General features: G+C 46.5%; 1 protein-coding gene across 8 annotated transcripts in view; it reads left to right on the forward strand.

Annotated features, from left to right (window-relative positions):
• Positions 1–15,063, forward strand: part of AMBRA1 (autophagy and beclin 1 regulator 1) — a 252,765-nt gene that overhangs the window by 225,899 nt on the left and 11,803 nt on the right. For all 8 annotated transcript variants that reach the window (XM_053560500.1, XM_053560499.1, XM_053560502.1 and 5 more), the window contains 2 exons: positions 7,049–7,188; positions 14,431–14,523. In XM_053560500.1, coding sequence (XP_053416475.1) covers positions 7,049–7,188; positions 14,431–14,523 — 233 coding nt within the window. The remainder of the gene's footprint in view (positions 1–7,048; positions 7,189–14,430; positions 14,524–15,063) is intronic.

The raw sequence follows: 15,063 nt of genomic DNA on the forward strand, positions 1-15,063 counted from the left end.
TCAGTACTTTTTTTTTTTTTATCAGTACTGATGAACTTGGGGTTTACAGAGGCAGTCCCCATCAAAGTCTGTAAGGAGAGTCATAGCTCACCCAGTCTCTGGGTTGGAAAGACTAATGGCTGAAACCATAGTGGTTCAGAGTAGTTGGAGCATCCTAACCATCTGTTATTATTGGGGAACTTGTTGCCCAGATAATCTCTCATCCTCGTAGCTAACTAATTATTATGCGTGGTATTTCCCCCTCTGTGAGGTGTATTGAGAGCTGTTCAACTTTAGCCTGGGAAAGGAGTGGAAACTGCATTTCTGGGTACTTTTCGAACTAGGCCAGATTCTCATTGCATAAGTGTCCTTTAGATTCAGGCATGTGTGAATTGAGGAGAACTGGACCAAATGACCTCTCAGGAGCTATGAATTCGTGATTTCGATCCATCCTGCACCCTCTCAACCTCCGTACCCCCTGTTGGAGTGTAATTCTTTTTTTCTTTTTCTTTTCTTTCTTACTTTCTTTTTTTTTTTTTTTTTTTTTGAGATAGAGTCTCACTTTATCACCCTCAGTAGAGTGCCGTGGCGTCACACAGCTCAAAGCAACCTCCAACTCCTGGGCTTAGGAGATTCTCTTGCCTCAGCCTCCCAAATAGCTGGGATGACAGGTGCAACGCCCGGCTATTTTTTTTTGTTTCAATTTGGCCAGGGCCAGGTATGAACCAGGCACCCTTGGTATATCGGACCAGCACCCTACCTATTGGACCACAGGCACCACCCTGTTAGAGTGTAATTCTATGCAAGCAAGCTCTTATGAGGGATCCTGGAGGCTGCTGATCTTCATGTGATGTATTCTGGCTTCCTGCCACAAAGTAGGATTTAGCATAATACCCAGACATTGAAGGAGCAGCACACTTAAGAGCTACCCTTTCAGCACTGTTTAAGGACTTGGGCATGAGAAGGGCACCGGAGCCAGAAGACAAATTGATGCCCTTGTGACTCCTGTAGCCACAGAAGTGTGAAGTAGTTAGCAAGGTCAGCAAGGTTTGAGGGGTCTCAACCTTTAATTACTTTTTCCAATCCCTCTGTGACCTTGCCTCACCTAAGCTGGGCTCATCTGTCATATCTGTCTCTTGAAGGTTTTATTCCCAAACCAAGTTCCTATATTAAGAAGCAAATTGACAGTACAGCAGAACCTCTATAGTTGAACCTCCTTAAGTTGACCTAAGGTTTTTTGGGGATTTTTTGAGACAGACCCTCAAGCTGTCACCCTGGGTAGAGTGCTGTGCCATTATAGCTCACAGCAACCTCCAACTCCTGGGCTTAAGTGATTCTCTTGCCTCAGCCTCCCAAGTAGCTGGGACTACAGGCACCTGCCACAACGCCTGGCTATGTTTTGGTTGTAGTTGAAGTTGACCTAATTTTTATAAAGTAGACATGTACCACATGTACTCAGTGGAAGCTCCTTATGTTGACCACCTCTGTATGTTGACCGGTTTGTTACAGTCCCTGGAGCAGTCAACTTACAGAGATTCTACTATATTTGCTTGTTAATCTCTCTGCAGCAATGGACAATAACAGGTAAATTTGTGATATTAGAGAAGCTTATTTGCATCTTTCTTTGTAACATTTCTAGAAAAATTCTTTTTTTTTTTTTTTTTTTGAGACAGGGTCTCACTCTTGCCCTCAGTAGAGTCCTGTGGCATCTCAGCTCACAGCAACCTCAAATTCTTGGGCTGAAGGGATTCTCTTGCCTCAGCCTCCCAAGCAGCTGGGACTACAGGCACCACCACAGTGCCTGGCTATTTTTTGTTGCAATTTTCATTGTTTAGCAGGTCTGGGCCAGGTTCGAACCCACCAAGCCTTGGTGTATGTGGCTGGTGCCATCACCACTGTGCTATGGGCGCCGAGCCACTTTTATTCTTTTCTTTGACACTTACAGCAGAAAACTCAGCACAGACCTCAAGTATCTGATTCCTAAACCCTATTCTTCTCCCCTGCTCCTTGATGGCAAGATTACAAGACCATTATTTTCTTTTTCTTTTCTTTCTTTCTTTCTTTTTTTTTTTTTTTTGGATGGGAGGGCAGAGTCTTACTCTTTCACTCTGTCACCCCTGGTATGGTACAGTGATGTCATCATAAGCTCACCACAACCTCAAACTCCTGGGCTCAAACAGTCTTCCTGCCTTAGCCTCCCAAGTAGTAAGGACAATAGGCACATGCCGTGATGCCCAGCTGATTTTTCTATTTTTAGTTAGATCCTTGCTCAGGATGGCACAAGGCCGTTTTCTAACTGCCACCCCACCCCCTTTTTTGTACCCTTCCCTGCAGTTATAACGCATTGTGTTTTTAGAGGAGACTTAATTATAAGGCCCATATATAGCTGCCACAGGCCAGAAATTGAGGCTCCCCTCATCCCACCCATTGAATTTAACACTCATCCCTTCTTAATTCTGGGAGTACCCTACTCATATCGTCTGACCTGAGAAGGAAAATTAAACAGATTAAGTGAGCCCAGCCACAGCCACATTGTCCTCTTAGAGTTAAAAGTTAAATGCTATGTTGTATTTAACCATATAGCCTATCAGTTGGACAGAAACCATTGGTTATCTTCTGGAAAGGTGTAAACCTCTTTAAGAAAGAATAAAGGGGCCGGGCGTGGTGGCTCACACCTGTAGTCCCAGCACTGTGGAGGCCGAGGCAGGTGGATTTCCTGAGCTCTGAGGTTCAAGACCAGTATGAGCAGGAGTGAGCCAGAGTGAAACCTCGTCTCTACAAAAAAAAAAAAAAAAAAAAAAAACGGGCATTGTGGCAGGCACCTGTAATCCCAGCTACTTGGGAGACAAAGGGCAAGAGAATCGCGAAGGAAGAACAGAAAAAAAAATAAATAAATAAGGAAAAAAAACTTCATGCTAAGAAGAGTGAAAGCCAGCTGAAATTGAAAGCAAAACTTAAAAAAAAAAAAAAAACCAGCAAAGGCACCACAACCCACCCCCGATTTAAAGAGAAAGTGTTCATTAGGTGCAAAGGAAAAAGAATATTATTGCCATCTTCATAGATGGTCAGCCAGAGAGATTGATCGGAGATTAGTAGCAATGGATTTGTTCAGGGCTCCTGCCAACAATGTAATACAAGGAAGAGATGATCCAGAGGTCAAGCAGCCGTGTTCTAGATGACTAGGATAGAAATTCATTAGCCTCATTGGGTTCTTTTTCATTTAAGATATAAGGAGCCCTGACTAATTCTGTTTGCTTGTTTTTGAGACAGAGTTTCATTTTGTCACCCTTGATAGAGGGCTGTGGCGTCATAGCTCACAGCAACCTCAGACACTTGGGCTCAAGTGATCCTCTTAAGTAGCTGGGACTATAGGCACCCGACACAACACCCGGCTATTTTTTTTTTTTTTTGTAGAGACAGAGTCTCACTGTACCGCCCTTGGGTAGAGTGCCGTGGCGTCACACGGCTCACAGCAACCTCTAACTCTTGGGCTTACGCGATTCTCTTGCCTCAGCCTCCCAAGTAGGTGGGACTACAGGCGCCCGCCACAACGCCCGGCTATTTTTTTGTTGCAGTTTGGCCGGGGCTGGGTTTGAACCCGCCACCCTCGGCATATGGGGCCGGCGCCCTACTCACTGAGCCACAGGCGCTGCCACTTTTTTTTTTTTGGCCGGGGCTGGGTTTGAACCCACCACCTCCGGCATATGGGATCGGCACCCTACTCCTTGAGCTACAGGCGCCGCCCAACACCCGGCTATTTTTAAAGATGGGGTCTTGCTCTTGCTCAGGCTAGTCTCAAACCTGTGAGCTCAGGGCAATCCACCCACCTCAGCCTCCCAGAGTGCTAGGATTATAAGCATGAACCACCGAGCCCAGCTGTTTTTAGAGACCAAGTCTTGCTCTTACTCATGCTGGTCTCAAACTCCTGAGCTCAAGCAATCCATCTGCCTCGGCCTCCCAGGATGCTAGGATTACAGGCATCTGGCTAATTCTTTACATTTGGAGTTGAGGCGTACAGGAGGACAAAGGAACTTTTTGTTTGTTTGTTTGTTTTTGTCAAGCCAGAGTTCTGCCCTATGCCCTGAGCAGAGTACAGTGGGCATCGTAGCTTACTGCAGCCTCAAACTCAGGCTGTGGGCATCCTGCTGCCTCAGCCTCCGAAGCCACTGGGATTACAGGTGCTTGCCGCGGCGCCCAGCTGGGTTTTTCCATTTTTTCCCATGAGTTAGGGTCTCACTCTGACTCAGACAAGCCTGGAACTCCTGAGCTCAAGCAATCCTCCCTCCTCAGCCTCCCACAGTGCTAGAATTACAGGAGTGAGCCACAACACCCGGCTGGCAGGAGAACTTTTTTTCCAACAACCATAGGTCAAGCAGTTTTGTGCTTCAAACCGGAGCCAATTCCATGTGTATGAAAGCCGATTTAACCTTGGAACTATACAGCAGCACCTTTCCAGAAGAGTGCCATTAGCTACCCAGGCATATTTCTCAGCACCATAACATCGGAATATTACTCATAACAGGATTCTTCTCTGTGTGTTTCAGAATATTGAACACACATGCTGCTGTCTTCGCCTTTCTAGAGACTTTCCAGGTACAGGCCTTTCAGACAGGTACCCAAGGAAGCTCAATTCTTTCTTCTCTTTCATCTCTCCCTCTCTCTTATCTAGATAATCATAAAAATAAATATTGTACCATCCTAAATTTATTTTATGAGTATTACTTTCTAAAATCATATCCTGGAGGCAGGTAAAGGCAGATAAAGTTCATATTTTATAGGTTAAAACTTGGGGGAGTAGCTTGGCACCCATGTTCAGTGGTTAGGGCACCAGGCACATACACCAGGGCTGGCGGGTTTGAACCTAGCCTGAGCCTGCTAAAAACAATGACAACTACAACAAAAAAATAGCCAGGCGTTGTGGTGGGTACGTATAATCCCAGCTACTACGGTGGCTGAGGCAAGAGAATCATTTAAGCCCAAAAGTGAGCTAGGATGCCACGGCACTCTACCGAGGGCGACATAACAAAACTCAGTCTCAAAAAAACCCCCCCAAAGCCTGGAGGGAACTAGAAGGGAAATAAACTCCAGATTATAGATTTTCACTTTTATGTCCTTTTCACAGGCCCTAATGATGTTTTTTGAAGTCCCAGATGCAGGTTCCTGATATTAATAGCAGTTAACATTTTTGAACTTCAGCCCTGCCATATACTTTATATACATCATCTTCTTTTAACCTCCCAAATTATTTGAATACATGTGCTCTTTCTTTTTTTTTTTTTTAATAGAGACAAGAGTCTCACTTTATGGCCCTCAGTAGAGTGCCATGGCATCACACAGCTCACAGCAACCTCCAACTCCTGGGCTTAAGCGATTCTCATGCCTCAGCCTCCTGAGTAGCTGGGACTACAGGCGCCGCCACAATGCCCGGCTATTTTTTGGTTGCAGTTCAGCCGGGGCTGAGTTTGAACTCGCCCCCCTCAGTATATGGGGCCGGCGCCTTACCGACTGAACCACAGGCGCCACCCGCATGTGCTCTTTCTAAACTGAAATCTAGAGAGATTATTATGAGTAGGACTCAGACCCAGGTATTTCATTCTTCCACTGGCCTAGGCCTATTTCTGACCTATGTGCTTAAGAAACACCCTGTAAGTCAATGGCCACAGAGCCTATGAGGCCATCTTTTTACCTTCAGCCCAAACTCTAGACACAATTAACTCTCAGAAAATATTACCTTGGAAAGATACACACTACTGAAAGGAGAATCTTTTGTTGTTGTTGTTTGTCTTTTGTTTTTTGCTTTCTTTGTTTTGAGAATATTTCTCCTTGAGAAAGGGAACTGACCTATTTAATGGTGACATTTATATGAGCAAGAAAGAAATCGTGTACCTGAGTATTCAAGATTCCCCTCTACCCTGCTTCTTCCACTTAATGCACCTTTTAGGTTTCCTTAACAATAGCTGTTTTAACATTGCTTTTAATTAGATGAATTAAAAATGTTCTCTGATGTTATCACCCCCTCCCGCCCTCTTTCAGCTCTAACTCCCTGTTGCTGTGAGAGAACTGTGATTTCCGTGGTAACAGGACTACCAGCCAAGGTTGACTCTCACTGGTTGGTCTAGTCAGAGGAAAGTTTTGGGCAGTCCTTTCTGGTATGGTTCTCTGGGCCTTTCCAAGGAGTTAACTTAAAAGTAACAAAATTAGATGTACTAAAAAGCTCTAAGGAGAGCACATCAAGTATATCCCCTAATACTTCTTTTTTGTGTGTGTCTTATAACTTTGATGTGTCTGACAATCACCAGTTCTCATCCATATTGACTGTAGATTTTGTTTTGTTTTGTTTTTTGCAGCTTTTGGCCGGGGCTGGGTTTGAACCTGCCACCTCTGGCATATGGGGCCGGCGCCCTACCCCTTTGAGCCACAGGCGCCACCTGACTTTTTGAAGTGGATTTTTGAAAGTGGTTAACAGATACATAGGTAACCAAAGTGTAGAGATTGTTTAGTGAATCTTCATCTTCATTATTTTTTCTGGGCAACTGCACATGGATATGATATGGGACATTCCTTATGCCTTTGGCCCAGACAGCTTTGTTGAACCTATATCAATGTGCACATCTGGAGACCGTCTCTTTCATGGCAAATTTCTGGATCTCTTTGAGTGCCCGAGAGGCACAATTCTTGAAGCCCACTCCATGGATGCGCTTATAAATGTTGATGGTGTATTCTTGAGTCACCACCTCATCAATGGTAGACTGGTCCCGCTTCTTTTCGCCACCCTTCTTTTTGGGAGCCATTCTGCAGGGCCCAAGTTCGAAAGAAAGAGCACCAGAGATTTTGGGAGGAAGAAAGGGACTCCTAGTATTTCTTGAAAGAGACTTAGCTCACACCAATAATAAGAGAGTTCCACTCTCTCTTGGTACCCTAAATTCTCAAACATGAGTTAGGAGTCAGTCCATTCCAAGCCTAACCATCTTCTTTCCTCCCTATGGTTAATTTGTTTCTCCCTAGATTTTATTATTCTTGATAACAAATTGTTATCTTAATTTCTTTTCTTCCCTTATTCTCCACCCAGAGAGTTTTCAATGTCCTTTACCCTATGCCTGCTGATCAGCGGAGACATGTCAGCATCAATTCTGCCCGCTGGCTGCCTGAGCCAGGGCTCGGCCTTGCCTATGGTACCAACAAAGGAGACCTGGTGATCTGCCGACCAGAGTAAGTGGCTCAGGGTGTGGGAGGTAAGGGGTTATCTGGGCAGATGACTAGTTGAAGTAATTAGCATTCACCCATGGACCTGGCCAGTCAGGTGGGGTCTTTCATATGTGAAATTTAAATCCTGCTAGAGCCTGCCTCATTCCCAAGTGCCACTTCCTAAAGGACCCTGTTTCTGCAGCTCCCCATCCTAGATATCATTAAAAGACTAGGTTTTGGGGAGGCGCCTGTGGCTCAGTCGGTAAGGTGCCGGCCCCATATACCGAGGGTGGCGGGTTCAAACCCGGCCCCGGCTGAACTGCAACCAAAAAATAGCTGGGCATTGTGGCGGGCGCCTGTAGTCCCAGCTACTCGGGAGGCTGAAGCAAGAGAATCGCTGAAGCCCAGGAGTTGGAGGTTGCTGTGAGCTGTGTGATGCCACAGCACTCTACCAAGGGCCATAAAGTGAGACTCTGTCTCTACAAAAAAAAAAAAAAAGACTAGGTTTTGTGGTTGTGTCTTGAATTAAAGGCAGTATTTTTTTTTCTTTGTTTTCCCTTCTTCTCTGGCGTCCTAGTGGTACTAACGTTTCCCTGCAGGCAAAAGCTTAGATATCAAAGATGCTTTTTAAAAATGCTTTTTGAAAAATCCAACAGGTGGTCTTGGGTTTGTATAAATGCTGTAGACATTAACTTAACAAATAAAATTGGAAATAGAATATTGTTAAAACCCTAATTTGTCAGGCGGAGCCTGTGGCTCAGTGAGTAGGGTGCCAGCCCCATATACCGAGGGTAGCAGGTTCAAACCCGGCACCAGCCAAACTGCAACAAAACATAGTTGGGCATTGTGACAAGCGCCTGTAGTCCCAGCTACTCGGGAGGCTGAGGCAAGAGAATCATCTAAGCCCAAGAGCTGGAGGTTGCTGTGAACTGTGATGCCACGGCACTCTACCAAGGGCGACAAAATAAGACTCTGTCTCTCAAAAAACAAACAAAAAAAATCCTAATTTGTCAAGCTACTGATCTCTAACAGCCTGTCTTTGTGTCCTGCCTATTTTCCTTTTTACTTGAAGCTCTGGCTTCATGATCGTGAAAGCAGATTGAAAAACAATTTAAAATAAAAATGATTATTATCTGATCTAAAAGTTAGGAATAGGAGGGCACAAGGAACCAATACATTTCTCGTGTCTTATATCCTAATGACACCTGCCTCTACTGGCTTTTTGGAGGTTAGAGGTCTGTCCAAGATCCATTCACGCAAGATCCTGGGAGTCAGCCAGATTTGTCATCAGTTTGCAGGCCCAGCCAGGTGGGGAGGGTGAAGCTCTGTGCTTCACTGCAGATCAGGCTGATTGCTGCGTGGGACACTGCAGGGTTCCAGCCGACTAAATGCCACTTCTCCCTCCAGGCTGTCCTAATGCTATACTCGACTTGATGCAGAGTCTTCTCCAAGAGTGTTCACAAAGTGTGGTGTGACAGGTCTGGTGGTGTGTCTGGGGCCCTCAGTGTTTTCTGCTAGAGTGTGTGTTGGATCAGTTCATTGAGCCCTCCTCAGTGGAGGTCAGTGGCCCAGGAAGAAGAAAACCTTGTGCTGAGGTAGCTTTTGCATTCCATCTTGAATTTTCTTTTTTTTTTTGTAGAGACAGAGTCTCACTTTCTGGCCCTCGGTAGAGTGCCGTGGCCTCACACAGCTCACAGCAACCTCCAACTCCTGGGCTTAAGTGATTCTCTTCCCTCAGCTGGGACTACAGGCACCTGCCACAACACCTGGCTATTTTTTGGTTGCAGTTTGGCTGGGGCCGGGTTTGAACCCGCCACCCTCAGTATATGGGGCCGGTGCCTTACCGACGAGCCACAGGCGCCGCCCTCCATCTTGAATTTTTAGAGCCTCTCTCAAAGAGAGGCTACTGTCTGAGCCTGACAAAGAACGGCCACTCTTAGAGCTAGGAGATTGCTTTGGTTGCCAGCTACTTGCTCCAAAGAGCATTTTTCCACCATCTCTCTGTGCTTTTCCAGCCTACGTCTTTCACTCTTCCACTGTTAGCACAGACACTGGCCTGTTGGGTTTTGCCTTTCCCCCGACATGTCTGTAGTCCCAAGAAATTCATAAGAGGAATCTAACAGGCATTGTTCCCAAAACTGGCACAGAACTCTAGACCTACTTTTATTCTCACCAACATTATAGTTTCTTTCCCTGTTTCTCTGAGACTTTCTTTTTCAGCAGTGTTGTTTCATCTGTGTCTCGCACACTGATCTTTGACCCAACCAAATTCCCAGGCCCCTCCCTTGTAAAGTGTTCTGCTCTTACAGAGGCAGAATCTCTACACCCTGTCTGTTGTGGCCCCACAAAAGGGTTTATGTCTGAAACCCCAGTCTACATACACGATGTGACTCACTGTCACCTCATCCAAACATGGAGCTGGCTTTGCCCTCTGTTTTCTCTTTCCCCCATATGGCATCCTCAGCATCCCAAAGTCTCAGTAGGCCTAAACCATCTCAGGATGCCTGGGCAACTCTCTTGCCTTCCAGAACCCAAGCCTCTTCACTAAGATGGCACTAGCATTAGGCATGTGAGACAGTGTCCCATTACACACCTAATTGAACCAACTGAGGGCAGAGAAGGTTGCTCTCTTCTCTTAGAGAGAGAGAAGGTTGCTCTCTCTCTTTAAAAAAGGTAAAGAACCAGAACCAGGCTCAGTGCTTGGTTCTTAACCTTTTTTTCCATCAAAAACTTCTTTAAAGGCTTGGCACCCATAGCTCAGTGAGTAGGGCACTGGCCACATATATTGAAGCTGTCAGGTTACAGCCTGGCCCAGGCCTGCTAAACAGCAATGACAACCACAACAAAAAAATAGCCGAGCGTTCTGGCGGGCACCTGTAGTCCCAGCTACTTGGGAGGCTGAGACAAGAGAATCGCTTAAGCCCAAGAGTTTGAGGTTGCTATGAGCTGTGATGTCATAGCACTCTACCGAGGGGGACATAGTAAGACTCTGTCTCCAAAAAAAAAAACTCTTGGCGGGCCTGTGGCTCAAGGAGTAGGGCGCCGGTCCCATATGCTGGAGGTGGTGGGTTCAAACCTAGCCCCGGCCAAAAACCAAAAAAAAAACAAAAAACTCTTTAAAGTTCTGATGAAAACAGTGTACTCACTTCCACAGAAAATTATACCACAGCATACACACATAATTTTGTAATTCTTTAGGACCTCAGGTAAAGTGTGCAGGTCTAGATTATGTGTATGCATTTAAGAGGGTCAGGTGATTGAGTGCAAAATATAAGAGAAGTGACAGGTGTAAATGGTGGTGCCCAGAGAGGATGCGGCAGAGGAGATGTTCAGGCCAGGTTTATTGAAAGGGGAGGTTGACCTGCCTGGGCAGTGCAAAGATGGCGTCTGCACCCAGGGGCAGTTAGAGACCCCTTTTATTGGGGCCTGGGGGGTGGGCACATTCCTCAGGTTGCCCCTCAGAGTAGTGTCTTTCTGGGGAACTTTTGGGGGTTGGTGCTAGCTGGATCCTTTGTGTCTTTGTCTTAGGAGGAGAGAAGGAGGAGGGGGAGGGGAAAAGGGTTTGAGGGGGCTACATTAGGTTCCCCCAACAAGAAGTGAGCTTATTTATCTGCTACTGGTCTGATTAGAGTAGGGAGAACCAACCGGGAAGCAGGAGCTCAGGGGCATTGTGTTTTTCAAAGGCTGCTGCCTATCCCTCCTCACACCCATTGCCAAGGGCACAGGATCCAGCCAGCCAGCTGGGCCAGTATTGTAGCTCTCCCTCCACCACAGGTGGTTGTCTGCCTTTGTCCCAAGCACAGGCAGCTATACCACATTTTGTGCTCTCTGTATTGCTCTTAAATTCTCCATTGTCTTAGCCTCAGCACTCTCCTTTGTCTGTCTGCCTGCCTATTGTCAAGTGAGGTTTTAGTATCACCAAGAGATGCCCAAGGGAACAAGCTCCTGGGGCATCTCTTGATGATACTAAAACCTTACTTGACAACAGACCAAAGACAGAAAATTCTTCATCTCTCCAGGGCAAGAAATTCTTACCACCGGTGAGAAGACAAACAACTGGCCCTTCAGCCCCTGTGCAAAGAAAGCCCCAGGGGACTGATAGCTCAGTCACCCTACCCTTCCTGGCTGTGAGGTGCTCCTTTTCCTGTGCTCTGCTCCCCCCACCCACACCCGTCCTAGGCTGTGCCTCAGCCAACACCACCCAAGCATAGTGGGTGTGCAGCTCCAGACTGATGTGAGGGGTGCTTCCTCACTCTGGTTTCAGCCCTACGTGTGTGTTGGGGAATGGGAGTGCTGGGAAGGCCACTGCTTCTCAGAGTCAGCTCAGAAGACAGAATTGAGAGACTCGGCAGTGAAGAGTAGGCTGAGCTTGTGGAGTTCTGACAGCTGTCTCTTCAGAGGGAGCCACCACTGAATATGGTAGTTAGAATCAAGCATTACTGCCCAAGGAGGGAAAAGACATGCCCCTGAATCAGTAGGGGAGCCAGAATTACCACAGAGACTAACGTCTTTCAGGTGAGGCTGTAAGAGCCAGGTGCCAGCTCTTTCCTGTGTTGCAGAAATAGCCCTTTCCGGGGAGAGAGCTGTGTGATCTTGTCCTCTGTAGCCATGCAACTTATAGACGGAAGAAGAATGTTCTCAAAGGGAATATTCCCTAGATGTTGGGAAGTTTGAAGCTAGAAGTTCTGTGGAAAGAGCTTTGTGTTCACTGAGGGCACCAGGCTGGCACTTAGGTATGTCCAGGGAGCCCAGGAAGGCCCCAGGAGTGAGGAAGTTGTTGAGCCAAGCCCAGAAGCATAGCTTCCAGCTGTTGGAAGAAGCCAGGTGTTAAGTGCAAGTCCATTTGAAAAGGTCCACCCTGATTGGCCCTCCCACTCTTCCTCCCTTTGCATGTTTGTGTAGCTCCCAGGGAGAAACTAGAGCAAACAGTGACTCATTTATCCTCACTGAGACCCAAGAAGGAAGGGAATGGTTGGGATCATTCTTCAGGTTATCTGCCTGAATCAGTGGCATTGGGCATTAAAGACTAAGAGCTGCAATAGTCAGAGAGTGAGTCTTCAACTCTATTCCTTGGTTCAGTGCCCAGAATTTAAACCAAACCCACAAGCTCATCGTAGTCAAGTTCTCTGACCACAGAAAGCAAAACAAATCAGAGCTTAGAATTAGACCTGATTATGGGGAGCAGAAAAGATTGGGATAGAGCAGGAGAGTAAAATAGCATATTGAGACAATAGCTGCAGCCCTGTTCTGTTTGAAATAACCAGGCTTCCCGTTCTGAGCTAAGGCTGCAATGCTGCCCTGATGGAAAGTGTTCCAAGGGATCTTTTGGCCACCAGCATCATACTGACAGTCCCAGCTCAGACAATGGGCCTTCTGTTGGCCTCTTTTCTGAGATAGCAAGGAGAGTTCCAGGTCAGGCAGTACATGATTTGTTGTAGGGTTGGTATGAACAGTTTGTTGTCACTAATCAGCCCTGGCTAGCAAGAACTACAGAAGAAAGGTTTGGCAGGGACCTACATGGTATTGCAGCCTATCAATAAATTTTGACAAGTTTGTAATCAGAGGCTTCCTGGCAGCTGTCTTCACTAGTGCCTAATTTAGCCAGGATTTGCTCACCAAAAAAGTACAGTAATGACTTAGTTTTTGGAGGCCTCTGCTGTTAATTTCTGGCCATTTGCCTCTTCCCTAATGTAAGGTAGCTTTCTCTCACCTTTGCCAACTGCATTGCCTGTGCTGTTCTCAGACAACTCCCAAGCCCCCCAAATAGCTAAGTAGTTAGAAGAAGAAGATACAGCCATCCCTTGGTACACAACTCTGTATCCAGGGATTCAGCCAACCACAAATTGAAAATACGGGGGTGGGGGGTGATAAAAGCAGCAGTAAAATAACAAAACAGGCCTGGTTTGGTGGTCACAACTATAATGCTAGCACTTTGAGAGGCTGAGGCAGGAGGATTACCTGAGGCCAGGAATTTGAGATCAGCCTGAGCAACATAATAAGACCCTGTCTCTACGAAAAAATAGGAAAAATATTAGCTGGATATAGTAGTGTGTGCCTGTAGTCCTGGCTACATGGGAGGCTGAGGCAGGAGGATCATTCAGCCCAGGATTTTGAGATTACAGCTTGAGCTATGATAACGCCATTGCACTCTAGCCGGGGCAACAGAATAAGACCCTTTCTCAAAAAACAAAAATAATACAAATTTTAAAATATAGTTGAAAAATGCAAATAGTAATGTGGTATATGAGGCCGGACACGGTGGTTCACGCCTATAATCCTAGCACTCTGGGAGGGTGAGGCTGGTGGATTGCCTGAGCCTGAAGTATTTGAGACCAGCTTGAGCAAGAGTGAGACCTTATCTCTAAAAATAGTCAAGCACTATAGTCCCGGCTACTTGGGAGACTGAGGCAAGAGGATCACTTGAGCCCAAGAGTTTGAGGTTGCTGTGAGTACTCTACCGAAGTTGGCAAAATGCGACTCTGTCTCAAAAAAAATATATATATATATATGATATAACGCATTTATGTTGCACCAGGTCTTTTTTTTTTTGAGACAGTCTCATTATGTCGCCCTCATAGAGTGCTGTGGCATCACAGCTCACAGCAGCCTCAAACTCTTGGGCTTAAACGATTCTCTTGCCTCAGCCTCCCAAGTAGCTGGGACTAAAGGTACCCACCACAACACCCGGCTATTTTTTATTGCGGTTGTCATTGTTTAGCTGGCCTGGGCCGGGTTCAAACCCGCCACCCTCGGTGTATGTGGCTGGCGCCGTAACCAGCACTGTGCTACGGGTGCTGAGCCTGTACTAGGTCTTATAAGTAATCTAGAGATGATTGTGAGTATACAGGAAGATGTGCATAGGTTATATGCCAGTAGAGTACCATTTTATATAAGGGTCTTGAGCATCAGTGGGAGTCTTGGAACTAAACCCCAGTGATGCTTAGGGATAGTCAAACTATTTTTTAAAGGGGTGGTCTGCAAATCACCCCAAATCTATAGGTCCTCTAAAAGGAGCTAGGAGGGGCATAGTACAGAGTGGTGAAAGGAAGAGCATTTTGTTTGGCTGTGGCTATATTCTCCCAGGTGAAGCCCAGAATGTTTGTGACCCTCTAAAGATAGATTTGGGTCTCAGCCCAGGCCTAGGACAGAGTAAGGATAAGCTGCCAAGCCACAGTCCACAAAGCCCAGGACTTTTAAGGAGCTCTTATCATTCTCTCTCTAATGTCTTTTACCTTCTCTTCTCCATCCTTCCCAACTGATTTTTAGAGCCTTAAACTCTGGTGTTGAATACTACTGGGACCAGCTGAACGAGACTGTCTTCACTGTCCATTCCAGCAGCAGGAGCAGCGAACGGCCTGGGTACGTGGGAAGTAGGGGAGGAGCAGCTGGCTGGGGCCCATCCCTTCCGTGTGTGTGTGTGTGTGTGTGTGTGTGTGTGTGTGTGTGTGTGTGTGTGTGTGTGTGTGTGTGTGTGTGTGTGTGTGTGTGTGTGTGTGTGTGTGTGTGTGTGTGTGTGTGTGTGTGTGTGTGTGTGTGTGTGTGTGTGTGTGTGTGTGTGTGTGTGTGTGTTTTGAGATAGAGTCTCACTTTGTCACCCTTGGTAGAGTGTTTTAGCATCATAACTCACACCAACCTCGAACTCCTGGGCTTAAGCGATTCTCTTGCCTTAGCCTCCCAAGTTGCTAGGACTACAGGCGCCCACCACAACGCCTGGCTATTTTTTGTTATAGTTGTCATCACTGTTTGGCAGGCCCGGGCTGTATGTGGCTGCTGCCTTAACCACTGAGCTACAGATGCCAAGCCTGTTTATTAATTTTTTTTGCAGTTTTTGGCCGGGGCTGGGTTTGAACCCACCACCTCCGGTAATATGGGGCCGGTGCCCTACTCCTTTGAGCCTCA

This window comes from Nycticebus coucang, chromosome 14 (genome assembly GCF_027406575.1).
Source record: "Nycticebus coucang isolate mNycCou1 chromosome 14, mNycCou1.pri, whole genome shotgun sequence".
NCBI lineage: Eukaryota > Metazoa > Chordata > Mammalia > Primates > Lorisidae > Nycticebus > Nycticebus coucang.